The 24,929-nt window shown below is 68.9% G+C and overlaps 3 protein-coding genes across 6 annotated transcripts; all 3 read left to right on the plus strand.

The window, feature by feature from the left end:
* The first annotated feature begins 162 nt into the window (after positions 1-162).
* Positions 163-5,825, plus strand: LOC135320388 (testis-specific Y-encoded-like protein 1). The gene is made up of 9 exons (XM_064483471.1): positions 163-310; positions 506-752; positions 1,089-1,238; positions 1,965-2,919; positions 4,137-4,214; positions 4,403-4,514; positions 4,635-4,780; positions 4,886-4,952; positions 5,612-5,825. Exons 1-9 carry the CDS (start codon positions 163-165, stop codon positions 5,653-5,655), a joined length of 1,947 nt encoding a protein of 648 aa, XP_064339541.1. The 3' UTR covers positions 5,656-5,825.
* A 5,393-nt stretch (positions 5,826-11,218) lies between these two features.
* On the plus strand, positions 11,219-14,861 carry LOC135320418 (testis-specific Y-encoded protein 1-like). 4 transcript variants are annotated; one of them, XM_064483537.1, is made up of 6 exons: positions 11,219-11,955; positions 13,173-13,250; positions 13,439-13,550; positions 13,671-13,816; positions 13,922-13,988; positions 14,648-14,861. In XM_064483537.1, exons 1-6 carry the CDS (start codon positions 11,392-11,394, stop codon positions 14,689-14,691), a joined length of 1,011 nt encoding a protein of 336 aa, XP_064339607.1. In that variant the 5' UTR covers positions 11,219-11,391; the 3' UTR covers positions 14,692-14,861. The 4 variants fall into 4 exon arrangements, with proteins under 4 accessions (XP_064339607.1, XP_064339605.1, XP_064339606.1 ...); XM_064483535.1 differs by having other exon boundaries at positions 13,439-13,816; XM_064483536.1 differs by having other exon boundaries at positions 13,671-13,988.
* A 3,355-nt stretch (positions 14,862-18,216) lies between these two features.
* On the plus strand, positions 18,217-23,420 carry LOC135320389 (uncharacterized). The gene is made up of 8 exons (XM_064483472.1): positions 18,217-18,364; positions 18,560-18,806; positions 19,143-19,292; positions 20,020-21,001; positions 22,217-22,294; positions 22,483-22,784; positions 22,851-23,032; positions 23,161-23,420. The coding sequence occupies exons 1-8, from the start codon at positions 18,217-18,219 to the stop codon at positions 23,418-23,420; spliced, it is 2,349 nt and encodes a 782-aa protein (XP_064339542.1).
* Positions 23,421-24,929: the final 1,509 nt, after the last annotated feature.

The raw sequence follows: 24,929 nt of genomic DNA on the forward strand, positions 1-24,929 counted from the left end.
GCTCGTGCAGAGCCGTGGAGGGCACGAGCATCTCGCTGGGAAGCTCGCTGGGGGCACTGGGGCACCCGGGCCATCGGCAGGAAGGGACGGGTGAGCTCCAAGACGGCTAGGCCCCAGTCAGCTCGAGATTCCTCTCCGCTTTGTCGGAGAGGACCAAGGGAAATGGCGTCGTGCCTGTGTGCTTCCCGCCGTCAGGCAGTCGAAGGCAGACGGGAGAGAAGCCAACCCAGGCGGGCGGAAGGCAGCGGTATCAGAAGCGAGAACAAGGACTCTCACGACGGGCTGCGGGAGCGGGGCGAGAGGGGCGCAGGTAAAAATCCTTTCCCCTGGAAACACAGACGGCGGGCAGCGTGTAGTCGTATAGGTCTGCACGCGTGCAGGCGTGCCTCCGCTCGTGCGTGCGCGTCTGGTGAGGAGGCCTGAGAGTGGGGCTCGAAGGCAGGCGTGCGTGCACGGACCCTGAAAACGTGACAGGCTTTCGAAACGGACGTCAACTCTGGGCCAGCTGGAATCACCGGGCTGCCAGAAGAGGCAGTGGGGAAGTCCCGTGCTTTCTGGAGAGACAGGGAAGGTGCGAAGGACGCAGGAAATAGGATAGGGCAGATTGCTTGCCGCGTGCGGAAGACCAGGGCCCCCCGCCCCCGCCCTCAGAGCGACAACCGCCTTGGAACCTCGAGCTCCTTGTCGGCCGCTCACGCGTCCTGTCCTCCCTCGGAGCAGGCCGGCAGGAAACACCTTGCCTTGCTTGTTTGGTAAGGTTCGGGAGGCCGACCAGCAGCGCTGCCTTAGCGACTGGCACACACTGGCTTTGTCGGCGAGAAAGGCTGCAGTGAAGGCGAAGGCTGGGACGGGTGCTCACCTGGAGGCTGGGCGAGAGCGGAACCACCTCCAAGGGCGTTCACACTGCGGGCAGAAGTCACTTCCTTCCGTCTGCGGCGCTGAAGGCGTGCCGTGCGGTGGCCGCCGACGCGGGTGGCGTCCTGAACACCTTACTGTCTGGGCTGCCAAACACCACCGTTCGGGGGGAGGTGGGGGGTCCAGCGTGCCGGCAAACCGCGTCGTCCCTCTCCCTGTCTCTGTCTGCACAGGCTGGCCAGGGCTTCGTCTTGCGCGGTGTCGGGCGATCCCGGCGGCGACGGATGCCGGTCACCTTTGCTGGCTGGGAGAAAGGCACGGCCTGGCCGCTCTAGCACAGGAAGGGCGTCGTGCAATGGTGTGGACGCGCCCACGTCCAGACTGTGGGGTTCCGCTGGCCCGGGCGGAGAGGTCTTCTGTTTCCGGGCAGCGTGGCTTTCCGCAAGACTTTATGTGTCTGTGGGAGCTAACAGAGATCCCGGGAACGGGAGGGGAGGGGGCGAGGGAGGGAGGGAGGGAGCGGAAGGGGAGACACTCACACGCACACGCACACACACGCGCACACGCAGAGACACACAGACAGAGACACGGAGAGTCACAGCAAGGGGGAGACAGGGAGAGAGAGCGAGACAAAGAGAGAGCACTCTGCTGCATGGCTTTTCTCGTCCTGAGCCCAGCAGTTCACCGCTGACAGACACTGGCTGGAAGCAGAGTACCCAGGCTGTCTTTCCCTCTGGAGCTCAGCAGAGTTCCCAGGGGGTGAAGTGGCTGCGTGAAACCGGAGCGACAGGTGGTCGGGGCTGGGGAGGGTGGAGGGCACGTGGTGGGAGGTGACAGAACCCGAAGAGGTGTCAGCGGGCCGCCGGGCAGTGCCAGAGAGATGCAAGGCCGGAGGCCTCCCTGGAGGCAGCGCGCGGCCCAGCTGCCCCCTGGAGGCTGGGCAGGGAGCTGGGCTGAACGCTGGGGCTGCGGAGGCCAGGCGGCGGGCCGGGTTCCCGGCCGGGGGGGCGGGGCCTTGCAGGGTGACGCCCACTGGCCGCTCCCCGACTGGTCGGGAGGTGGGGCGAGAGGCCTGGGCCCGACTTGACTCGGGCCTCCTTCCCGCCAAGCTCCAAATTCCCACGGGCCTGCGGGAGGCGGGGCGGGGGCGGTGGGCGGGCACGAGGCCATGCGCATGCGCCCCAGCTGCCCGGGGGCCGCGCAGCAGGCCGCCGGGGCCGAGTGACAGCGACCCCGACCCCTGGAAGACCCAAGCGCCGGCGCCAGCGCCGACGCGCGGGGACCTCGGCCGCTCGGCCGGCTCCTCCGGCCACGTGCTGCGCCTCCGCCTCCCGCTCCTTGCTCCTGGGCCTTGGCAGCTGCGGCTCGCAGCTCAGGGCCAGGGCCACACGGCCAGTGAGGCGGGGGCCCGGGGAAGGCGGGCCTCCCCAGGAATCCTGGGTGGCCTTAGCTGTGGGAGGGGGTCTTCAGGAGGCAGGGGCCCGCGGGCGTCCCGCTGCCATGGCAGGGCTGCGGACAGAGCAGGCACTAGCGGGTGGCAGGTGCGAGGAGGCCTGCAGCCTCAGGGTGGAGGCCGTGCGGCAGGGAGCGTCGGCGGCGGCTGAGGCGGCGGCGGCGGCGGCGGCGGCGGCAGCGGCAGCTGCATCGTCGGAGGCGGAGGTTGTGGGCATGGGGGAGGCCTTGGTGCTGCTGGCGGACGACATCATGGAGGCTGTGGTGGAGGTGGTGGCGGAGGAGCAGGAGGAGCAGGAGTCGCAGGAAGAGGAGGAGGAGGAGGAGGAGGAGGAGGAGGAGGTGGAGGAGGTGGTGGAGGAGGTGGTGCAGGCCAAGGAGCGGGAAGAGAAGCCCCGGAAGCAGGGGCGCGCAGAGCCAGGGCGCGGACCCCCGACCTCCCTGAGCCCGCTGGAGGCCCTGGGGGCCCTTCAGTTAGAGCTGAGCGCTGTGAACGCCCAAGCCAACAGGGCCTACTTGCGGCTCAAGCGCAGGGTCCGTCGGAGGCGGGAGCCTCGTTTGGATCGAAGAAGAGCCATCATCCAGGACATCCCCGGCTTCTGGGCCAAAGCTGTATCCTTGCTGCTGCTCCTTGGGGTTGGCTGCTGCCGGAGGGCAGGAGGGGGAACAGGGCGAGAAGGAGGTTGGGCCAGGGGGAGGGGGAGGAGGAGGGCAGGCGGCAACGGGCTGGGCCCGGGGTCGGGGTCGGGGTCGGGGTCGGGGTCTGGGGGCGGCAAAGGGCAGGGTGGGGAGGGGAAGCAGGAGGAGAAGGAAGAGGAGGACCGGGAGCGGCGGAACCAGGGGCAGGAGGAAGGGAGGAAGGCGGGCGCCAAGGCCAAGGGAAGAGGGCTGAGAGTGGAGGCATGGAGGCCTGCAAGGGCACAGCATGAGGGCGCTGAGGGCCAAAGGCCAAACGTGCAGGCGTGGGAGCGCCAACTTTGGGTGGATCCTTCTGGCCTGGGGCCTGCAGGGGAAGCCTTCCTGGGGTCAAGGAGCGCATGGCAACAGTGAACAGCGCGTGCAGAGCCCCCAGCACCCTCCCCACAGAGCAGAGAGTGGAAGCGTGCAGTCTCCCGGGGAAATCCCAGGAGACCGGTGGGCGTGCCAGGACCCATCCCAGTCAGCCAGAGGCTGTGGACTTGTTGCCGCCACGTCCCTGCCGAAGCAGCAGGTCGTCCGCGGCCAGGTGTGAGCTGCAAGAGGCCCCCGTCCCGGGCAAGACTACGGGACCCCAGACACGCCCTCGGGTGGGCTCCCAGCCTGGCCTCCACCGGCCCTTCTCGTGCAGGCAGAAGCACGTGCCCTCCCCGTTGCACCCTGTGAGTCCCCCGGAGCTGCAGCCCTAGCCACGCAGACAGACTCCTCTCACCCCGGAGGGCGGCTTGAAGGCCCGGGGCTTCCTGTCAGCACCCGTGGCCCGCCCCCTACTCAGAGGACGCGTGGGTCCACGGGGGCAGGGCACATCCCGACTCCGCGAGCGGTGACGAGCCTGCAGCCAGCACACACAGGCCAGCCACAGGTCGGGGACGGTCGGGGAACAGGCCCTCCCCGAGGGGGTGTCGACGGCCCAAGATGCACGGGAAGGCCGGAACCCCGCCGCCACGCGCCTGTGAGACGGCAGGGCAGGGCCCGAGGAGGTCGGCGGGGCGGGGCGAGGGGGGGGTGGGCAGCAGTGCGCGCCCGGAGTCCTGGCAGATCGCCCGTCCGGTCTCTTCCTCTGGCCCCAGCCTGGCTGTGTTGGCTGTGGCTCTTCCAGCCGTAGCACGTGAAGGCTCCTTGACCTACTGAAGATTGTGAGTCACCCCCAGCTGTCGGCCTTGATCAGTGACCAAGACGAAGACGTGCTGAGCTACATGATCACCTTGGAGGTCAGGCCGGGCAGACGGAGGCCACGGTGGTGGGGTGGGGGGATGCGGGGAGGAGGGGGCCGGGTGTCCCCGAGGGCCGGGTGCGAGCAGCGGGAGAGCGGAAGGGGAAGTGGTTCATCCCTGCCGGGCAGGCCAGCTCAGGTGGCCGGGAAGAGCCGTCACTCTTCTCCTGCTGTTGGGCGTGGCAGGCGCAGGAACTGGGCCGCCCCGAGTACCGCTGCAGGTTGATGTTCTTCTTCCGGAGCAACCCCTACTTCTGCAACCAAGTGATCCTTAAGGAGTATCACCTTAGCTTCGCAGGTAGGCGGGCTGTCCCGGGATGGGGGAAGGCGGCGGGGCGGGGCGGTGTGTGCCCGGGAGGCCTTGGATGCTGGGCCAGCGGGATCCCTCCCCTCAGCGTATGCCCCGCTCTTCCTCTAGGCTACAGGGCGTATAGTTCCACTCCAGTGCAGTGGTTCTGGGATTACGAACGGGGAGCCCCCAGCCGCAGGCAGGACGCCGTCAGCCTTAACTTCCTCAACTGGTTGTCAGGCCACGACTGCCCCGGGTCTGACAGGATTGCTGAGGTGGGGGTCCCCCGGGGCCTGGTCGGAAATGGCGACGTCGGCGGTGGCCAGCAGCTCGGGGAAGGGGCGTGGGCCCTGTCCCGACCTGCCCGTTCCCTCCGCCAGATCATCGTCGAGGACCTGTGGCCCAACCCCCTGCGCTACTACCCGAGGGAGCAAGGCGCCGGGAGAGGTAACTGGGAGGGGGGCACGTCCCTGAGGAGCCCCGGGGCAGGGGGTGTTGGCGAAGGGTGTTTCCAGGACCCTTTCCCAATCGGGGTGAGGCAGGCTGAGACAAGCCTGGGAGCGGGGCGACCCCAGGCCGCCCAGGGAGCGGGCGCGAGGGTGAGCCAGGGGCCCGGAGGACCCAGGCGCACGCGCAGAGCACCGAAGCTTTCGGCTTTCGCGGAACGTCCCAGGGGTGTCCGCGAAAGGAGCGGGCCTCCTCAGGCACCCTCGTGTGCGTCGGCACACCCTGGCTTCGGCCCTCCCTGGGGCCTGGTCCGACTGCCTCCGCGCTTGGGATCAGCTGGGCCCCTGCGTCCGCCCCCGGCCGCCTGGCCAAGGCCTCCAGACGCTGAGGAGGTGGGCTCCCTGAATGTCCAGGCGCATCCCTCAGCGACCCGGCTCCACCCGGACGGTCCTGGAAAGGGCCGCAGGCTGTCTGGAGGCCACTGGGGAGGCGCCCGGGGAGAAAGGGCGGGGCGTGCCGCCTGTTGCGCGCCATCTCTCCGGTTGTCTGTTGGACACAGGCCGCTTCAGCTGCGCCTTGGGTTGTTCCCGTGCGTGTCCGTGTCGGTCTGTGCCCGCGTGCCCGCGAGCAGGCTTCCTCATGCGTCGGTGGTCCTGCAGAGCCAGCGGTGAAGGCGACGGAGCAGGAGAGTTCGGCCGAGTAGAACGAGAGCCCGGAGGCGTGTGCAGACGCGCGTGAGACCGGCGGCCGGGGTCTGGGGCGCCGGAGAGGAGCGAGGAAAGCATCGCCAGTGGAGGTTGCAGAGGGTGGGCAGCACGTACCCGGAATGAGGCCGAGAGAGACGTCAACAGGCTAACGAGTGCTCCTGTCTTGCTCGCGTGCTGTGTGATTGTCCGGGGGTCGCCGAGTGGTGATGTTCCGGCCCAGTCCGGTGGGGCTTTTGAAGCGGCTGCCCGTGTGTGGCAGAGAGGCGGGCCTGTGGGAGTGGAGGACGTGGGAAGGGCAGGCCTCGGCTGCTGCTCCGGGGATGCCAGGTTGCCTCCGAACAGGGCAGGGTCTGGGAGCAGGAGGCAACGAAAGAGACAAGCTGGCGTGCTGGGGACCTGTTGCGCAGGCCGGGGAAGGAGACGGGGACCGGTGCTGGCGGGCAGGGGCCTCGGGGCCCGCTGTGGCTTGGGTTCAGCGTTCACCCTGCTCGCGGAGCCTCACGCAGCCCCCTCCGTCTGGGGTGTGCGCCACACGTCGGCCCCACGCCAGACGGGCGACTTCTTAAGCCCAGGGCCCCCGTCCGCCCCCAGGCGCCCCAGGAGGCAGGCTGTGAGTGTGGAATCCTTCCGGGCACGACCCCGCTCAGCCCTGGCTGGGTGGGGCTGTGCAGGACTCCAAGCAAGTGTGAGGGAAGGCGTGTGTGAGCTGTGGCTGTGGCCCCGTGCCGGCGCGTGAGGTTGTGCGGGTGAGGGAGCAGGGGAGCAGGCGGGCAAGGGTGCCGGGCTGTTTGCGGGCAGGGGCTGGGCGAGAGCGGGAAAGCCCGGCGCCTCCGGGGGCTGGGGCAGCAGCGAGAGATTGCTGGCTTTCAGGCTCCGGGGTCTTGGGGAGGGGAGGAACTGGCAGACAGGAGCCCCTTCCCCCTGCTGGAAAGGCCTCCCGGGGCGTGAGCGCCTTCCTTTCCCTGGGGTCTCCTCGTGGGGCGCAACAGTCCGAGGGGCGAAGGTCAGGGGGCGGGGCCGCAGGGCCCGCGCCGCCCCAGACCGGCAGTGTGCCGCCTCCCCTCTCTCCCACGCCGGCGGTGCGCCGCGGCGGGCTATGCCGCTCTTCAGGCTGTGTGACACGTAGGCCGAAAGCTTCTACCCGAGTCTGCGCTGGCTAGCTAAGGGGCCCGAACATTCAGAGTAACTCACGCTTCTCCTCGGGACACAGTCCCTGCGGCTCTGTCCTGGTCAGGGAACTGCCACCCACACGTCCCTCCAACACACAGCCCCGAGCTGCCTGGGCTCCAGGCCACCGGAAGGGGACAGTCCTGGGGCACACAGATCTCGGGCAAGGGGCCTCTGGGAGGGATGGCGGCAGGCGGTGGGGGTCTGTTGGGGGGGTGGCGGGGGGCGAGTGGGCAGGGCTGGGGTGGGGTGCGGGACGGGATGGGGAGGGCAGTCGGTGGCCAGCACCCGGCGGGGCCCTTCCCGAGGGGACAGCCGCTTTCCGGAGACACCTGAGGTCCCCGCACAAAGCTAGGCACCGTCTCCGCGGCAGCCCGGCCCGGGAGAGAGCGGCGCGTGCCCCCTCTCTCCCTCCCGGTCCCCTGCAGTCTGGCCGCGTGGTGAGCACCTCTGTCCCCGACGACACCCCACAGCTCCCCTGCTTTGCCGCACTTTGGGGGTGTGCTTGACCGACTGCCCCAGCAGAACGTTTCACGGTCGTGGAGGGTTGCGGTGGGAGGTTCATGGATCCCAGCCCTCCCTGGCCTCCCAGCGGCACCGGCCACCCGCTGCCAGCTGCGGCCTGTCGGGTTTGGGGACCCGAAGGCCGGAGAGCCTCCGTGTACAGTCGTAGGGTGGCAGAGGTCGCCTCTTGTCCCGCTCGGGCTGCTGCTGTCCCCGCCCCTCCCCCAGGTCAGTGCCTAGGTTCCCCTGCTCGGGAGGCACGAGGGCAGCTGCGTTGCAGGGACCCTGCGGCTGGGGCCCAGCGGGTGGGCTGAGGCGGCCGCGGTGGGCGCCCCGCAGGGCCGCGGCCCCTCAGGCCTCTAGGCCTGGCCAGGGCTCTTGGGAAGGACCTGCCAAAGGGGAAAGACTCGAGGAACGACTGGGCGGTGTTCTCACAAGGCTCGCTCCACCTTTGCCGCCCCAAGCGCCCGTAGGCGCCACGGCTGGGGTCGGGTCCGGCCTGCCCTGCAGTGGAGGCGGGGAACGTGTCGAGCCTGCGACGGGTAGGGGAGGAAGGCTTACAGGCGGCCGGCCCCCGTAGGCTCGGGTGCCGTGGCCGGGCCTCGCGGTCCCACCCGGAGGACGCGACGCGGCTTAAGTGGGGTTCTGCCTGGGGCTCGGACAAAGCTCAGACGGACGTGGGACCCGGCCAAGCCTGCTGGGGCGTTTCACCCGGGCAGCCCCAGGCGCGACGACTTGTCCGGCGCGGGTCTCCCTCATCGATGGAAGTGCGCACGGGCAGGCTCCGACTGTCGCAGGACGGGTGGCGCGTACGGACGTCGGCCAGGGGCTTGCCGGTGTCCTCCGTGGAAGGGCAGTTTCTGGGTGGGCCTTGCCCGTCTTGCTCCCCCCCTTGCCGCGGGTGCGTCTGTGTCTGTTCGTCTGACTCTGGCCGGGAGCCCCCCTGTCAGATGCCCCGGCTCCCTGCCCTCCCTCACGCCTCACATGCACGCACGTCCGTGTGCGGCTGGCGCCTTGCACGTGTCTGGCCTGTGATGCTGCGGCGCGTCCTCCGCTCTTGTCACAGGCGACCCGCGGGAGGTTCTGGGCCAGGGGGCGCCGACGGGTCACCGCCCGTCTTAAGTCGGCCCCTTGGACGTGGCCTGGCCCACCCGTGACCTGGAGCGTGTGGCCTGAGGGACGTGTAGGCCACGAGGGAGACCTGAGCCGTGGGCGTGGCCCGCGAAGAAGGATCCAGAGAGGCCGAACGGTAGCCCTGTCATTTAGGAAGCCCCTGAGGCCCCTGAGTGGTAGCCAGGGCTCCGGGCACACGAAACGGCATGCTGCCTTCTGCCCGAGGGAGGCGTGAACTGTGGTCCCCGGGGCCTGCAAGGTTCCCCAGGTGGCTCTGCGCGTGAGCGGGCGCGCGGGCGCGCCTACCCGGGTGTGTCGCGGCAGGCTCTGCGGCAGACGGCAGGACGGGAAGGGTGGCCACCTGACCTTTCCCTCGTCGGCTTCACTGGCTTCTTCCTTCAGACAGGCGGTGATCCCCACGTTCTTAAGGACCTCGTGTGGGACGCGTCGGCAAGAAAGCTTACACCTGGCCTTCTCGTGCTACAGCAGGACGGCTCTTGCAAAGGGCCCTGGCTGCCAGGGGCCTCCGAAGGCCGTGTGAGAGGCAACAGGAAGGCAGTTCAGGGCAGACACGTGCTCGTGCAGAGCCGTGGAGGGCACGAGCATCTCGCTGGGAAGCTCGCTGGGGGCACTGGGGCGCCCGGGCCATCGGCAGGAAGGGACGGGTGAGCTCCAAGACGGCTAGGCCCCAGTCAGCTCGAGATTCCTCTCCGCTTTGTCGGAGAGGACCAAGGGAAATGGCGTCGTGCCTGTGTGCTTCCCGCCGTCAGGCAGTCGAAGGCAGACGGGAGAGAAGCCAACCCAGGCGGGCGGAAGGCAGCGGTATCAGAAGCGAGAACAAGGACTCTCACGACGGGCTGCGGGAGCGGGGCGAGAGGGGCGCAGGTAAAAATCCTTTCCCCTGGAAACACAGACGGCGGGCAGCGTGTAGTCGTATAGGTCTGCACGCGTGCAGGCGTGCCTCCGCTCGTGCGTGCGCGTCTGGTGAGGAGGCCTGAGAGTGGGGCTCGAAGGCAGGCGTGCGTGCACGGACCCTGAAAACGTGACAGGCTTTCGAAACGGACGTCAACTCTGGGCCAGCTGGAATCACCGGGCTGCCAGAAGAGGCAGTGGGGAAGTCCCGTGCTTTCTGGAGAGACAGGGAAGGTGCGAAGGACGCAGGAAATAGGATAGGGCAGATTGCTTGCCGCGTGCGGAAGACCAGGGCCCCCCGCCCCCGCCCTCAGAGCGACAACCGCCTTGGAACCTCGAGCTCCTTGTCGGCCGCTCACGCGTCCTGTCCTCCCTCGGAGCAGGCCGGCAGGAAACACCTTGCCTTGCTTGTTTGGTAAGGTTCGGGAGGCCGACCAGCAGCGCTGCCTTAGCGACTGGCACACACTGGCTTTGTCGGCGAGAAAGGCTGCAGTGAAGGCGAAGGCTGGGACGGGTGCTCACCTGGAGGCTGGGCGAGAGCGGAACCACCTCCAAGGGCGTTCACACTGCGGGCAGAAGTCACTTCCTTCCGTCTGCGGCGCTGAAGGCGTGCCGTGCGGTGGCCGCCGACGCGGGTGGCGTCCTGAACACCTTACTGTCTGGGCTGCCAAACACCACCGTTCGGGGGGAGGTGGGGGGTCCAGCGTGCCGGCAAACCGCGTCGTCCCTCTCCCTGTCTCTGTCTGCACAGGCTGGCCAGGGCTTCGTCTTGCGCGGTGTCGGGCGATCCCGGCGGCGACGGATGCCGGTCACCTTTGCTGGCTGGGAGAAAGGCACGGCCTGGCCGCTCTAGCACAGGAAGGGCGTCGTGCAATGGTGTGGACGCGCCCACGTCCAGACTGTGGGGTTCCGCTGGCCCGGGCGGAGAGGTCTTCTGTTTCCGGGCAGCGTGGCTTTCCGCAAGACTTTATGTGTCTGTGGGAGCTAACAGAGATCCCGGGAACGGGAGGGGAGGGGGCGAGGGAGGGAGGGAGGGAGCGGAAGGGGAGACACTCACACGCACACGCACACACACGCGCACACGCAGAGACACACAGACAGAGACACGGAGAGTCACAGCAAGGGGGAGACAGGGAGAGAGAGCGAGACAAAGAGAGAGCACTCTGCTGCATGGCTTTTCTCGTCCTGAGCCCAGCAGTTCACCGCTGACAGACACTGGCTGGAAGCAGAGTACCCAGGCTGTCTTTCCCTCTGGAGCTCAGCAGAGTTCCCAGGGGGTGAAGTGGCTGCGTGAAACCGGAGCGACAGGTGGTCGGGGCTGGGGAGGGTGGAGGGCACGTGGTGGGAGGTGACAGAACCCGAAGAGGTGTCAGCGGGCCGCCGGGCAGTGCCAGAGAGATGCAAGGCCGGAGGCCTCCCTGGAGGCAGCGCGCGGCCCAGCTGCCCCCTGGAGGCTGGGCAGGGAGCTGGGCTGAACGCTGGGGCTGCGGAGGCCAGGCGGCGGGCCGGGTTCCCTGCCGGGGGGGCGGGGCCTTGCAGGGTGACGCCCACTGGCCGCTCCCCGACTGGTCGGGAGGTGGGGCGAGAGGCCTGGGCCCGACTTGACTCGGGCCTCCTTCCCGCCAAGCTCCAAATTCCCACGGGCCTGCGGGAGGCGGGGCGGGGGCGGGGGCGGGGGCGGGGGCGGTGGGCGGGCACGAGGCCATGCGCATGCGCCCCAGCTGCCCGGGGGCCGCGCAGCAGGCCGCCGGGGCCGAGTGACAGCGACCCCGACCCCTGGAATACCCAAGCGCCGGCGCCAGCGCCGACGCGCGGGGACCTCGGCCGCTCGGCCGGCTCCTCCGGCCACGTGCTGCGCCTCCGCCTCCCGCTCCTTGCTCCTGGGCCTTGGCAGCTGCGGCTCGCAGCTCAGGGCCAGGGCCACACGGCCAGTGAGGCGGGGGCCCGGGGAAGGCGGGCCTCCCCAGGAATCCTGGGTGGCCTTAGCTGTGGGAGGGGGTCTTCAGGAGGCAGGGGCCCGCGGGCGTCCCGGTGCCATGGCAGGGCTGTGGACAGAGCAGGCACTAGCGGGTGGCAGGTGCGAGGAGGCCAGCAGCCTCAGGGTGGAGGCCGTGCGGCAGGGAGCGTCGGCGGCGGCTGAGGCGGCGGCGGCGGCGGCGGCAGCGGCAGCTGCATCGTCGGAGGCGGAGGTTGTGGGCATGGGGGAGGCCTTGGTGCTGCTGGCGGACGACATCATGGAGGCTGTGGTGGAGGTGGTGGCGGAGGAGCAGGAGGAGCAGGAGTCGCAGGAGGAGGAGGAGGAGGAGGAGGAGGAGGAGGTGGAGGAGGTGGTGGAGGAGGTGGTGGAGGAGGTGGTGCAGGCCAAGGAGCGGGAAGAGAAGCCCCGGAAGCAGGGGCGCGCAGAGCCAGGGCGCGGACCCCCGACCTCCCTGAGCCCGCTGGAGGCCCTGGGGGCCCTTCAGTTAGAGCTGAGCGCTGTGAACGCCCAAGCCAACAGGGCCTACTTGCGGCTCAAGCGCAGGGTCCGTCGGAGGCGGGAGCCTCGTTTGGATCGAAGAAGAGCCATCATCCAGGACATCCCCGGCTTCTGGGCCAAAGCTGTATCCTTGCTGCTGCTCCTTGGGGTTGGCTGCTGCCGGAGGGCAGGAGGGGGAACAGGGCGAGAAGGAGGTTGGGCCAGGGGGAGGGGGAGGAGGAGGGCAGGCGGCAACGGGCTGGGCCCGGGGTCGGGGTCGGGGTCGGGGTCGGGGTCTGGGGGCGGCAAAGGGCAGGGTGGGGAGGGGAAGCAGGAGGAGAAGGAAGAGGAGGACCGGGAGCGGCGGAACCAGGGGCAGGAGGAAGGGAGGAAGGCGGGCGCCAAGGCCAAGGGAAGAGGGCTGAGAGTGGAGGCATGGAGGCCTGCAAGGGCACAGCATGAGGGCGCTGAGGGCCAAAGGCCAAACGTGCAGGCGTGGGAGCGCCAACTTTGGGTGGATCCTTCTGGCCTGGGGCCTGCAGGGGAAGCCTTCCTGGGGTCAAGGAGCGCATGGCAACAGTGAACAGCGCGTGCAGAGCCCCCAGCACCCTCCCCACAGAGCAGAGAGTGGAAGCGTGCAGTCTCCCGGGGAAATCCCAGGAGACCGGTGGGCGTGCCAGGACCCATCCCAGTCAGCCAGAGGCTGTGGACTTGTTGCCGCCACGTCCCTGCCGAAGCAGCAGGTCGTCCGCGGCCAGGTGTGAGCTGCAAGAGGCCCCCGTCCCGGGCAAGACTACGGGACCCCAGACACGCCCTCGGGTGGGCTCCCAGCCTGGCCTCCACCGGCCCTTCTCGTGCAGGCAGAAGCACGTGCCCTCCCCGTTGCACCCTGTGAGTCCCCCGGAGCTGCAGCCCTAGCCACGCAGACAGACTCCTCTCACCCCGGAGGGCGGCTTGAAGGCCCGGGGCTTCCTGTCAGCACCCGTGGCCCGCCCCCTACTCAGAGGACGCGTGGGTCCACGGGGGCAGGGCACATCCTGACTCCGCGAGCGGTGACGAGCCTGCAGCCAGCACACACAGGCCAGCCACAGGTCGGGGACGGTCGGGGAACAGGCCCTCCCCGAGGGGGTGTCGACGGCCCAAGATGCACGGGAAGGCCGGAACCCCGCCGCCACGCGCCTGTGAGACGGCAGGGCAGGGCCCGAGGAGGTCGGCGGGGCGGGGCGAGGGGGGGGTGGGCAGCAGTGCGCGCCCGGAGTCCTGGCAGATCGCCCGTCCGGTCTCTTCCTCTGGCCCCAGCCTGGCTGTGTTGGCTGTGGCTCTTCCAGCCGTAGCACGTGAAGGCTCCTTGACCTACTGAAGATTGTGAGTCACCCCCAGCTGTCGGCCTTGATCAGTGACCAAGACGAAGACGTGCTGAGCTACATGATCACCTTGGAGGTCAGGCCGGGCAGACGGAGGCCACGGTGGTGGGGTGGGGGGATGCGGGGAGGAGGGGGCCGGGTGTCCCCGAGGGCCGGGTGCGAGCAGCGGGAGAGCGGAAGGGGAAGTGGTTCATCCCTGCCGGGCAGGCCAGCTCAGGTGGCCGGGAAGAGCCGTCACTCTTCTCCTGCTGTTGGGCGTGGCAGGCGCAGGAACTGGGCCGCCCCGAGTACCGCTGCAGGTTGATGTTCTTCTTCCGGAGCAACCCCTACTTCTGCAACCAAGTGATCCTTAAGGAGTATCACCTTAGCTTCGCAGGTAGGCGGGCTGTCCCGGGATGGGGGAAGGCGGCGGGGCGGGGCGGTGTGTGCCCGGGAGGCCTTGGATGCTGGGCCAGCGGGATCCCTCCCCTCAGCGTATGCCCCGCTCTTCCTCTAGGCTACAGGGCGTATAGTTCCACTCCAGTGCAGTGGTTCTGGGATTACGAACGGGGAGCCCCCAGCCGCAGGCAGGACGCCGTCAGCCTTAACTTCCTCAACTGGTTGTCAGGCCACGACTGCCCCGGGTCTGACAGGATTGCTGAGGTGGGGGTCCCCCGGGGCCTGGTCGGAAATGGCGACGTCGGCGGTGGCCAGCAGCTCGGGGAAGGGGCGTGGGCCCTGTCCCGACCTGCCCGTTCCCTCCGCCAGATCATCGTCGAGGACCTGTGGCCCAACCCCCTGCGCTACTACCCGAGGGAGCAAGGCGCCGGGAGAGGTAACTGGGAGGGGGGCACGTCCCTGAGGAGCCCCGGGGCAGGGGGTGTTGGCGAAGGGTGTTTCCAGGACCCTTTCCCAATCGGGGTGAGGCAGGCTGAGACAAGCCTGGGAGCGGGGCGACCCCAGGCCGCCCAGGGAGCGGGCGCGAGGGTGAGCCAGGGGCCCGGAGGACCCAGGCGCACGCGCAGAGCACCGAAGCTTTCGGCTTTCGCGGAACGTCCCAGGGGTGTCCGCGAAAGGAGCGGGCCTCCTCAGGCACCCTCGTGTGCGTCGGCACACCCTGGCTTCGGCCCTCCCTGGGGCCTGGTCCGACTGCCTCCGCGCTTGGGATCAGCTGGGCCCCTGCGTCCGCCCCCGGCCGCCTGGCCAAGGCCTCCAGACGCTGAGGAGGTGGGCTCCCTGAATGTCCAGGCGCATCCCTCAGCGACCCGGCTCCACCCGGACGGTCCTGGAAAGGGCCGCAGGCTGTCTGGAGGCCACTGGGGAGGCGCCCGGGGAGAAAGGGCGGGGCGTGCCGCCTGTTGCGCGCCATCTCTCCGGTTGTCTGTTGGACACAGGCCGCTTCAGCTGCGCCTTGGGTTGTTCCCGTGCGTGTCCGTGTCGGTCTGTGCCCGCGTGCCCGCGAGCAGGCTTCCTCATGCGTCGGTGGTCCTGCAGAGCCAGCGGTGAAGGCGACGGAGCAGGAGAGTTCGGCCGAGTAGAACGAGAGCCCGGAGGCGTGTGCAGACGCGCGTGAGACCGGCGGCCGGGGTCTGGGGCGCCGGAGAGGAGCGAGGAAAGCATCGCCAGTGGAGGTTGCAGAGGGTGGGCAGCACGTACCCGGAATGAGGCCGAGAGAGACGTCAACAGGCTAACGAGTGCTCCTGTCTTGCTCGCGTGCTGTGTGATTGTCCGGGGGTCGCCGAGTGGTGATGTTCCGGCCCAGTCCGGTGGGGCTTTTGAAGCGGCTGCCCGTGTGTGGCAGAGAGGCGGGCCTGTGGGAGTGGAGGACGTGGGAAGGGCAGGCCTCGGCTGCTGCTCCGGGGATGCCAGGTTGCCTCCGAACAGGGCAGGGTCCGGGAGCAGGAGGCAACGAAAGAGACAAGCTGGCGTGCTGGGGACCTGTTGCGCAGGCCGGGGAAGGAGACGGGGACCGGTGCTGGCGGGCAGGGGCCTCGGGGCCCGCTGTGGCTTGGGTTCAGCGTTCACCCTGCTCGCGGAGCCTCACGCAGCCCCCTCCGTCTGGGGTGTGCGCCACACGTCGGCCCCACGCCAGACGGGCGACTTCTTAAGCCCAGGGCCCCCGTCCGCCCCCAGGCGCCCCAGGAGGCAGGCTGTGAGTGTGGAATCCTTCCGGGCACGACCCCGCTCAGCCCTGGCTGGGTGGGGCTGTGCAGGACTCCAAGCAAGTGTGAGGGAAGGCGTGTGTGAGCTGTGGCTGTGGCCCCGTGCCGGCGCGTGAGGTTGTGCGGGTGAGGGAGCAGGGGAGCAGGCGGGCAAGGGTGCCGGGCTGTTTGCGGGCAGGGGCTGGGCGAGAGCGGGAAAGCCCGGCGCCTCCGGGGGCTGGGGCAGCAGCGAGAGATTGCTGGCTTTCAGGCTCCGGGGTCTTGGGGAGGGGAGGAACTGGCAGACAGGAGCCCCTTCCCCCTGCTGGAAAGGCCTCCCGGGGCGTGAGCGCCTTCCTTTCCCTGGGGTCTCCTCGTGGGGCGCAACAGTCCGAGGGGCGAAGGTCAGGGGGCGGGGCCGCAGGGCCCGCGCCGCCCCAGACCGGCAGTGTGCCGCCTCCCCTCTCTCCCACGCCGGCGGTGCGCCGCGGCGGGCTATGCCGCTCTTCAGGCTGTGTGACACGTAGGCCGAAAGCTTCTACCCGAGTCTGCGCTGGCTAGCTAAGGGGCCCGAACATTCAGAGTAACTCACGCTTCTCCTCGGGACACAGTCCCTGCGGCTCTGTCCTGGTCAGGGAACTGCCACCCACACGTCCCTCCAACACACAGCCCCGAGCTGCCTGGGCTCCAGGCCACCGGAAGGGGACAGTCCTGGGGCACACAGATCTCGGGCAAGGGGCCTCTGGGAGGGATGGCGGCAGGCGGTGGGGGTCTGTTGGGGGGGTGGCGGGGGGCGAGTGGGCAGGGCTGGGGTGGGGTGCGGGACGGGATGGGGAGGGCAGTCGGTGGCCAGCACCCGGCGGGGCCCTTCCCGAGGGGACAGCCGCTTTCCGGAGACACCTGAGGTCCCCGCACAAAGCTAGGCACCGTCTCCGCGGCAGCCCGGCCCGGGAGAGAGCGGCGCGTGCCCCCTCTCTCCCTCCCGGTCCCCTGCAGTCTGGCCGCGTGGTGAGCACCTCTGTCCCCGACGACACCCCACAGCTCCCCTGCTTTGCCGCACTTTGGGGGTGTGCTTGACCGACTGCCCCAGCAGAACGTTTCACGGTCGTGGAGGGTTGCGGTGGGAGGTTCATGGATCCCAGCCCTCCCTGGCCTCCCAGCGGCACCGGCCACCCGCTGCCAGCTGCGGCCTGTCGGGTTTGGGGACCCGAAGGCCGGAGAGCCTCCGTGTACAGTCGTAGGGTGGCAGAGGTCGCCTCTTGTCCCGCTCGGGCTGCTGCTGTCCCCGCCCCTCCCCCAGGTCAGTGCCTAGGTTCCCCTGCTCGGGAGGCACGAGGGCAGCTGCGTTGCAGGGACCCTGCGGCTGGGGCCCAGCGGGTGGGCTGAGGCGGCCGCGGTGGGCGCCCCGCAGGGCCGCGGCCCCTCAGGCCTCTAGGCCTGGCCAGGGCTCTTGGGAAGGACCTGCCAAAGGGGAAAGACTCGAGGAACGACTGGGCGGTGTTCTCACAAGGCTCGCTCCACCTTTGCCGCCCCAAGCGCCCGTAGGCGCCACGGCTGGGGTCGGGTCCGGCCTGCCCTGCAGTGGAGGCGGGGAACGTGTCGAGCCTGCGACGGGTAGGGGAGGAAGGCTTACAGGCGGCCGGCCCCCGTAGGCTCGGGTGCCGTGGCCGGGCCTCGCGGTCCCACCCGGAGGACGCGACGCGGCTTAAGTGGGGTTCTGCCTGGGGCTCGGACAAAGCTCAGACGGACGTGGGACCCGGCCAAGCCTGCTGGGGCGTTTCACCCGGGCAGCCCCAGGCGCGACGACTTGTCCGGCGCGGGTCTCCCTCATCGATGGAAGTGCGCACGGGCAGGCTCCGACTGTCGCAGGACGGGTGGCGCGTACGGACGTCGGCCAGGGGCTTGCCGGTGTCCTCCGTGGAAGGGCAGTTTCTGGGTGGGCCTTGCCCGTCTTGCTCCCCCCCTTGCCGCGGGTGCGTCTGTGTCTGTTCGTCTGACTCTGGCCGGGAGCCCCCCTGTCAGATGCCCCGGCTCCCTGCCCTCCCTCACGCCTCACATGCACGCACGTCCGTGTGCGGCTGGCGCCTTGCACGTGTCTGGCCTGTGATGCTGCGGCGCGTCCTCCGCTCTTGTCACAGGCGACCCGCGGGAGGTTCTGGGCCAGGGGGCGCCGACGGGTCACCGCCCGTCTTAAGTCGGCCCCTTGGACGTGGCCTGGCCCACCCGTGACCTGGAGCGTGTGGCCTGAGGGACGTGTAGGCCACGAGGGAGACCTGAGCCGTGGGCGTGGCCCGCGAAGAAGGATCCAGAGAGGCCGAACGGTAGCCCTGTCATTTAGGAAGCCCCTGAGGCCCCTGAGTGGTAGCCAGGGCTCCGGGCACACGAAACGGCATGCTGCCTTCTGCCCGAGGGAGGCGTGAACTGTGGTCCCCGGGGCCTGCAAGGTTCCCCAGGTGGCTCTGCGCGTGAGCGGGCGCGCGGGCGCGCCTACCCGGGTGTGTCGCGGCAGGCTCTGCGGCAGACGGCAGGACGGGAAGGGTGGCCACCTGACCTTTCCCTCGTCGGCTTCACTGGCTTCTTCCTTCAGACAGGCGGTGATCCCCACGTTCTTAAGGACCTCGTGTGGGACGCGTCGGCAAGAAAGCTTACACCTGGCCTTCTCGTGCTACAGCAGGACGGCTCTTGCAAAGGGCCCTGGCTGCCAGGGGCCTCCGAAGGCCGTGTGAGAGGCAACAGGAAGGCAGTTCAGGGCAGACACGTGCTCGTGCAGAGCCGTGGAGGGCACGAGCATCTCGCTGGGAAGCTCGCTGGGGGCACTGGGGCGCCCGGGCCATCGGCAGGAAGGGACGGGTGAGCTCCAAGACGGCTAGGCCCCAGTCAGCTCGAGATTCCTCTCCGCTTTGTCGGAGAGGACCAAGGGAAATGGCGTCGTGCCTGTGTGCTTCCCGCCGTCAGGCAGTCGAAGGCAGACGGGAGAGAAGCCAACCCAGGCGGGCGGAAGGCAGCGGTATCAGAAGCGAGAACAAGGACTCTCACGACGGGCTGCGGGAGCGGGGCGAGAGGGGCGCAGGTAAAAATCCTTTCCCCTGGAAACACAGACGGCGGGCAGCGTGTAGTCGTATAGGTCTGCACGCGTGCAGGCGTGCCTCCGCTCGTGCGTGCGCGTCTGGTGAGGAGGCCTGAGAGTGGGGCTCGAAGGCAGGCGTGCGTGCACGGACCCTGAAAACGTGACAGGCTTTCGAAACGGACGTCAACTCTGGGCCAGCTGGAATCACCGGGCTGCCAGAAGAGGCAGTGGGGAAGTCCCGTGCTTTCTGGAGAGACAGGGAAGGTGCGAAGGACGCAGGAAATAGGATAGGGCAGATTGCTTGCCGCGTGCGGAAGACCAGGGCCCCCCGCCCCCGCCCTCAGAGCGACAACCGCCTTGGAACCTCGAGCTCCTTGTCGGCCGCTCACGCGTCCTGTCCTCCCTCGGAGCAGGCCGGCAGGAAACACCTTGCCTTGCTTGTTTGGTAAGGTTCGGGAGGCCGACCAGCAGCGCTGCCTTAGCGACTGGCACACACTGGCTTTGTCGGCGAGAAAGGCTGCAGTGAAGGCGAAGGCTGGGACGGGTGCTCACCTGGAGGCTGGGCGAGAGCGGAACCACCTCCAAGGGCGTTCACACTGCGGGCAGAAGTCACTTCCTTCCGTCTGCGGCGCTGAAGGCGTGCCGTGCGGTGGCCGCCGACGCGGGTGGCGTCCTGAACACCTTACTGTCTGGGCTGCCAAACACCACCGTTCGGGGGGAGGTGGGGGGTCCAGCGTGCCGGCAAACCGCGTCGTCCCTCTCCCTGTCTCTGTCTGCACAGGCTGGCCAGGGCTTCGTCTTGCGCGGTGTCGGGCGATCCCGGCGGCGACGGATGCCGGTCACCTTTGCTGGCTGGGAGAAAGGCACGGCCTGGCCGCTCTAGCACAGGAAGGGCGTCGTGCAATGGTGTGGACGCGCCCACGTCCAGACTGTGGGGTTCCGCTGGCCCGGGCGGAGAGGTCTTCTGTTTCCGGGCAGCGTGGCTTTCCGCAAGACTTTATGTGTCTGTGGGAGCTAACAGAGATCCCGGGAACGGGAGGGGAGGGGGCGAGGGAGGGAGGGAGGGAGCGGAAGGGGAGACACTCACACGCACACGCACACACACGCGCACACGCAGAGACACACAGACAGAGACACGGAGAGTCACAGCAAGGGGGAGACAGGGAGAGAGAGCGAGACAAAGAGAGAGCACTCTGCTGCATGGCTTTTCGCGTCCTGAGCCCAGCAGTTCACCGCTGACAGACACTGGCTGGAAGCAGAGTACCCAGGCTGTCTTTCCCTCTGGAGCTCAGCAGAGTTCCCAGGGGGTGAAGTGGCTGCGTGAAACCGGAGCGACAGGTGGTCGGGGCTGGGGAGGGTGGAGGGCACGTGGTGGGAGGTGACAGAACCCGAAGAGGTGTCAGCGGGCCGCCGGGCAGTGCCAGAGAGATGCAAGGCCGGAGGCCTCCCTGGAGGCAGCGCGCGGCCCAGCTGCCCCCTGGAGGCTGGGCAGGGAGCTGGGCTGAACGCTGGGGCTGCGGAGGCCAGGCGGCGGGCCGGGTTCCCTGCCGGGGGGGGCGGGGCCTTGCAGGGTGACGCCCACTGGCCGCTCCCCGACTGGTCGGGAGGTGGGGCGAGAGGCCTGGGCCCGACTTGACTGGGGCCTCCTTCCCGCCAAGCTCCAAATTCCCACGGGCCTGCGGGAGGCGGGGCGGGGGCGGGGGCGGGGGCGGTGGGCGGGCACGAGGCCATGCGCATGCGCCCCAGCTGCCCGGGGGCCGCGCAGCAGGCCGCCGGGGCCGAGTGACAGCGACCCCGACCCCTGGAAGACCCAAGCGCCGGCGCCAGCGCCGACGCGCGGGGACCTCGGCCGCTCGGCCGGCTCCTCCGGCCACGTGCTGCGCCTCCGCCTCCCGCTCCTTGCTCCTGGGCCTTGGCAGCTGCGGCTCGCAGCTCAGGGCCAGGGCCACACGGCCAGTGAGGCGGGGGCCCGGGGAAGGCGGGCCTCCCCAGGAATCCTGGGTGGCCTTAGCTGTGGGAGGGGGTCTTCAGGAGGCAGGGGCCCGCGGGCGTCCCGGTGCCATGGCAGGGCTGTGGACAGAGCAGGCACTAGCGGGTGGCAGGTGCGAGGAGGCCAGCAGCCTCAGGGTGGAGGCCGTGCGGCAGGGAGCGTCGGCGGCGGCTGAGGCGGCGGCGGCGGCGGCGGCAGCGGCAGCTGCATCGTCGGAGGCGGAGGTTGTGGGCATGGGGGAGGCCTTGGTGCTGCTGGCAGACGACATCATGGAGGCTGTGGTGGAGGTGGTGGCGGAGGAGCAGGAGGAGCAGGAGTCGCAGGAGGAGGAGGAGGAGGAGGAGGAGGAGGAGGAGGAGGAGGAGGAGGAGGAGGAGGAGGTGGAGGAGGTGGTGGAGGAGGTGGTGCAGGCCAAGGAGCGGGAAGAGAAGCCCCGGAAGCAGGGGCGCGCAGAGCCAGGGCGCGGACCCCCGACCTCCCTGAGCCCGCTGGAGGCCCTGGGGGCCCTTCAGTTAGAGCTGAGCGCTGTGAACGCCCAAGCCAACAGGGCCTACTTGCGGCTCAAGCGCAGGGTCCGTCGGAGGCGGGAGCCTCGTTTGGATCGAAGAAGAGCCATCATCCAGGACATCCCCGGCTTCTGGGCCAAAGCTGTATCCTTGCTGCTGCTCCTTGGGGTTGGCTGCTGCCGGAGGGCAGGAGGGGGAACAGGGCGAGAAGGAGGTTGGGCCAGGGGGAGGGGGAGGAGGAGGGCAGGCGGCAACGGGCTGGGCCCGGGGTCGGGGTCGGGGTCGGGGTCGGGGTCTGGGGGCGGCAAAGGGCAGGGTGGGGAGGGGAAGCAGGAGGAGAAGGAAGAGGAGGACCGGGAGCGGCGGAACCAGGGGCAGGAGGAAGGGAGGAAGGCGGGCGCCAAGGCCAAGGGAAGAGGGCTGAGAGTGGAGGCATGGAGGCCTGCAAGGGCACAGCATGAGGGCGCTGAGGGCCAAAGGCCAAACGTGCAGGCGTGGGAGCGCCAACTTTGGGTGGATCCTTCTGGCCTGGGGCCTGCAGGGGAAGCCTTCCTGGGGTCAAGGAGCGCATGGCAACAGTGAACAGCGCGTGCAGAGCCCCCAGCACCCTCCCCACAGAGCAGAGAGTGGAAGCGTGCAGTCTCCCGGGGAAATCCCAGGAGACCGGTGGGCGTGCCAGGACCCATCCCAGTCAGCCAGAGGCTGTGGACTTGTTGCCGCCACGTCCCTGCCGAAGCAGCAGGTCGTCCGCGGCCAGGTGTGAGCTGCAAGAGGCCCCCGTCCCGGGCAAGACTACGGGACCCCAGACGCCCTCGGGTGGGCTCCCAGCCTGGCCTCCACCGGCCCTTCTCGTGCAGGCAGAAGCACGTGCCCTCCCCGTTGCACCCTGTGAGTCCCCCGGAGCTGCAGCCCTAGCCACGCAGACAGACTCCTCTCACCCCGGAGGGCGGCTTGAAGGCCCGGGGCTTCCTGTCAGCACCCGTGGCCCGCCCCCTACTCAGAGGACGCGTGGGTCCACGGGGGCAGGGCACATCCCGACTCCGCGAGCGGTGACGAGCCTGCAGCCAGCACACACAGGCCAGCCACAGGTCGGGGACGGTCGGGGAACAGGCCCTCCCCGAGGGGGTGTCGACGGCCCAAGATGCACGGGAAGGCCGGAACCCCGCCGCCACGCGCCTGTGAGACGGCAGGGCAGGGCCCGAGGAGGTCGGCGGGGCGGGGCGAGGGGGGGTTGGGCAGCAGTGCGCGCCCGGAGTCCTGGCAGATCGCCCGTCCGGTCTCTTCCTCTGGCCCCAGCCTGGCTGTGTTGGCTGTGGCTCTTCCAGCCGTAGCACGTGAAGGCTCCTTGACCTACTGAAGATTGTGAGTCACCCCCAGCTGTCGGCCTTGATCAGTGACCAAGACGAAGACGTGCTGAGCTACATGATCACCTTGGAGGTCAGGCCGGGCAGACGGAGGCCACGGTGGTGGGGTGGGGGGATGCGGGGAGGAGGGGGCCGGGTGTCCCCGAGGGCCGGGTGCGAGCAGCGGGAGAGCGGAAGGGGAAGTGGTTCATCCCTGCCGGGCAGGCCAGCTCAGGTGGCCGGGAAGAGCCGTCACTCTTCTCCTGCTGTTGGGCGTGGCAGGCGCAGGAACTGGGCCGCCCCGAGTACCGCTGCAGGTTGATGTTCTTCTTCCGGAGCAACCCCTACTTCTGCAACCAAGTGATCCTTAAGGAGTATCACCTTAGCTTCGCAGGTAGGCGGGCTGTCCCGGGATGGGGGAAGGCGGCGGGGCGGGGCGGTGTGTGCCCGGGAGGCCTTGGATGCTGGGCCAGCGGGATCCCTCCCCTCAGCGTATGCCCCGCTCTTCCTCTAGGCTACAGGGCGTATAGTTCCACTCCAGTGCAGTGGTTCTGGGATTACGAACGGGGAGCCCCCAGCCGCAGGTAGGACGCCGTCAGCCTTAACTTCCTCAACTGGTTGTCAGGCCACGACTGCCCCGGGTCTGACAGGATTGCTGAGGTGGGGGTCCCCCGGGGCCTGGTCGGAAATGGCGACGTCGGCGGTGGCCAGCAGCTCGGGGAAGGGGCGTGGGCCCTGTCCCGACCTGCCCGTTCCCTCCGCCAGATCATCGTCGAGGACCTGTGGCCCAACCCCCTGCGCTACTACCCGAGGGAGCAAGGCGCCGGGAGAGGTAACTGGGAGGGGGGCACGTCCCTGAGGAGCCCCGGGGCAGGGGGTGTTGGCGAAGGGTGTTTCCAGGACCCTTTCCCAATCGGGGTGAGGCAGGCTGAGACAAGCCTGGGAGCGGGGCGACCCCAGGCCGCCCAGGGAGCGGGCGCGAGGGTGAGCCAGGGGCCCGGAGGACCCAGGCGCACGCGCAGAGCACCGAAGCTTTCGGCTTTCGCGGAACGTCCCAGGGGTGTCCGCGAAAGGAGCGGGCCTCCTCAGGCACCCTGGTGTGCGTCGGCACACCCTGGCTTCGGCCCTCCCTGGGGCCTGGTCCGACTGCCTCCGCGCTTGGGATCAGCTGGGCCCCTGCGTCCGCCCCCGGCCGCCTGGCCAAGGCCTCCAGACGCTGAGGAGGTGGGCTCCCGGGTCGCGTCCCGTCCCTCTCCTGGGCTGGTTCCCCGGGTCTTCCCTGAATGTCCAGGCGCATCGCTCAGAGACCCGGCTCCACCCGGAAGGTCCTGGAAAGGGCCGCAGGCTGTCTGGAGGCCACTGGGGAGGCGCCCGTGGAGAAAGGGCGGGGCGTGCCGCTTGTTGCGCGCCATCTCTCCAGTTGTCTGTTGGACACAGGCCGCTTCAGCTGCACCTTGGGTTGTTCCCGTGCGTGTCCGTTTCGGTCTGTGCCCGCGTGCCCGCGAGCAGGCTTCCTCATGCGTCGGTGGTCCTGCAGAGGCAGCGGTGAAGGCGACGGAGCAGGAGAGTTCGGCCGAGTAGAACGATAGCCCGGAGGCGTGTGCAGACGCGCGTGAGACCGGCGGCCGGGGTCTGGGGCACCGGAGAGGAGCGAGGAAAGCATCGCCAGTGGAGGTTGCAGAGGGTGGGCACCACATACCCGGAATGAGGCCGAGAGAGACATCAACAGGCTAACGAGTGCTCCTGTCTTGCTCCCGTGCTGTGTGATTGTCCGGGGGTCGCCGAGTGGTGATGTTCCGGCCCAGTCCGGTGGGGCTTTTGAAGCGGTTGCCCCTGTGTGGCAGAGAGGCGGGCCTGTGGGAGTGGAGGACGTGGGAAGGGCAGGCCTTGGCTGCTGCTCCGGGGAGGCCAGGTTGCCTCCGAACAGGGCAGGGTCCGGGAGCAGGAGGCAACGAAAGAGACAAGCTGGCGTGCTGGGGACCTGTTGCGCAGGCCGGGGAAGGAGACGGGGACCGGTGCTGGCGGGCAGGGGCCTCGGGGCCCGCTGTGGCTTGGGTTCAGCGTTCACCCTGCTCGCGGAGCCTCACGCAGCCCCCTCCGTCTGGGGTGTGCGCCACACGTCGGCCCCACGCCAGACGGGCGACTTCTTAAGCCCAGGGCCCCCGTCCGCCCCCAGGCGCCCCAGGAGGCAGGCTGTGAGTGTGGAATCCTTCCGGGCACGACCCCGCTCAGCCCTGGCTGGGTGGGGCTGTGCAGGACTCCAAGCAAGTGTGAGGGAAAGGCGGGCGTGAGCTGTGGCTGTGGCCCCGTGCCGGCGCGTGAGGCTGTGCGGGTGAGGGAGCAGGGGAGCAGGCGGGCAAGGGTGACGGGCTGTTTGCGGGCGGGGGCTGGGCGAGAGCGGAAAAGACCGGCGCCTCCAGGGGCTGGGGCAGCAGCGAGATTGGTGGCTTTCAGGCTCCGGGGTCTTGGGGAGGAGTGGAACTGGTAGACAGGAGCCCAGTCCCCACTGTTGGAAAGGCAAAAAAAAAAAAAAAAAAAACTAACAATTCAAATGCATCAAAAAGATGCTGTGTTTTGATCACAGGCAGGTTTTCTTCCAAGGAGAGGATGACAACAAAATGAACTTCCTAAAAAAAACTTGTAAATGTTCAGAATTCCAACACAAATCCAGCTCTATCTTGACATTTTGTTGAATCTAAATAGGGTCTCATGTTATATTTTCGCATGAA

This window comes from Camelus dromedarius, chromosome Y (genome assembly GCF_036321535.1).
Source record: "Camelus dromedarius isolate mCamDro1 chromosome Y, mCamDro1.pat, whole genome shotgun sequence".
In the NCBI taxonomy this organism is placed as follows: Eukaryota; Metazoa; Chordata; class Mammalia; order Artiodactyla; family Camelidae; genus Camelus; species Camelus dromedarius.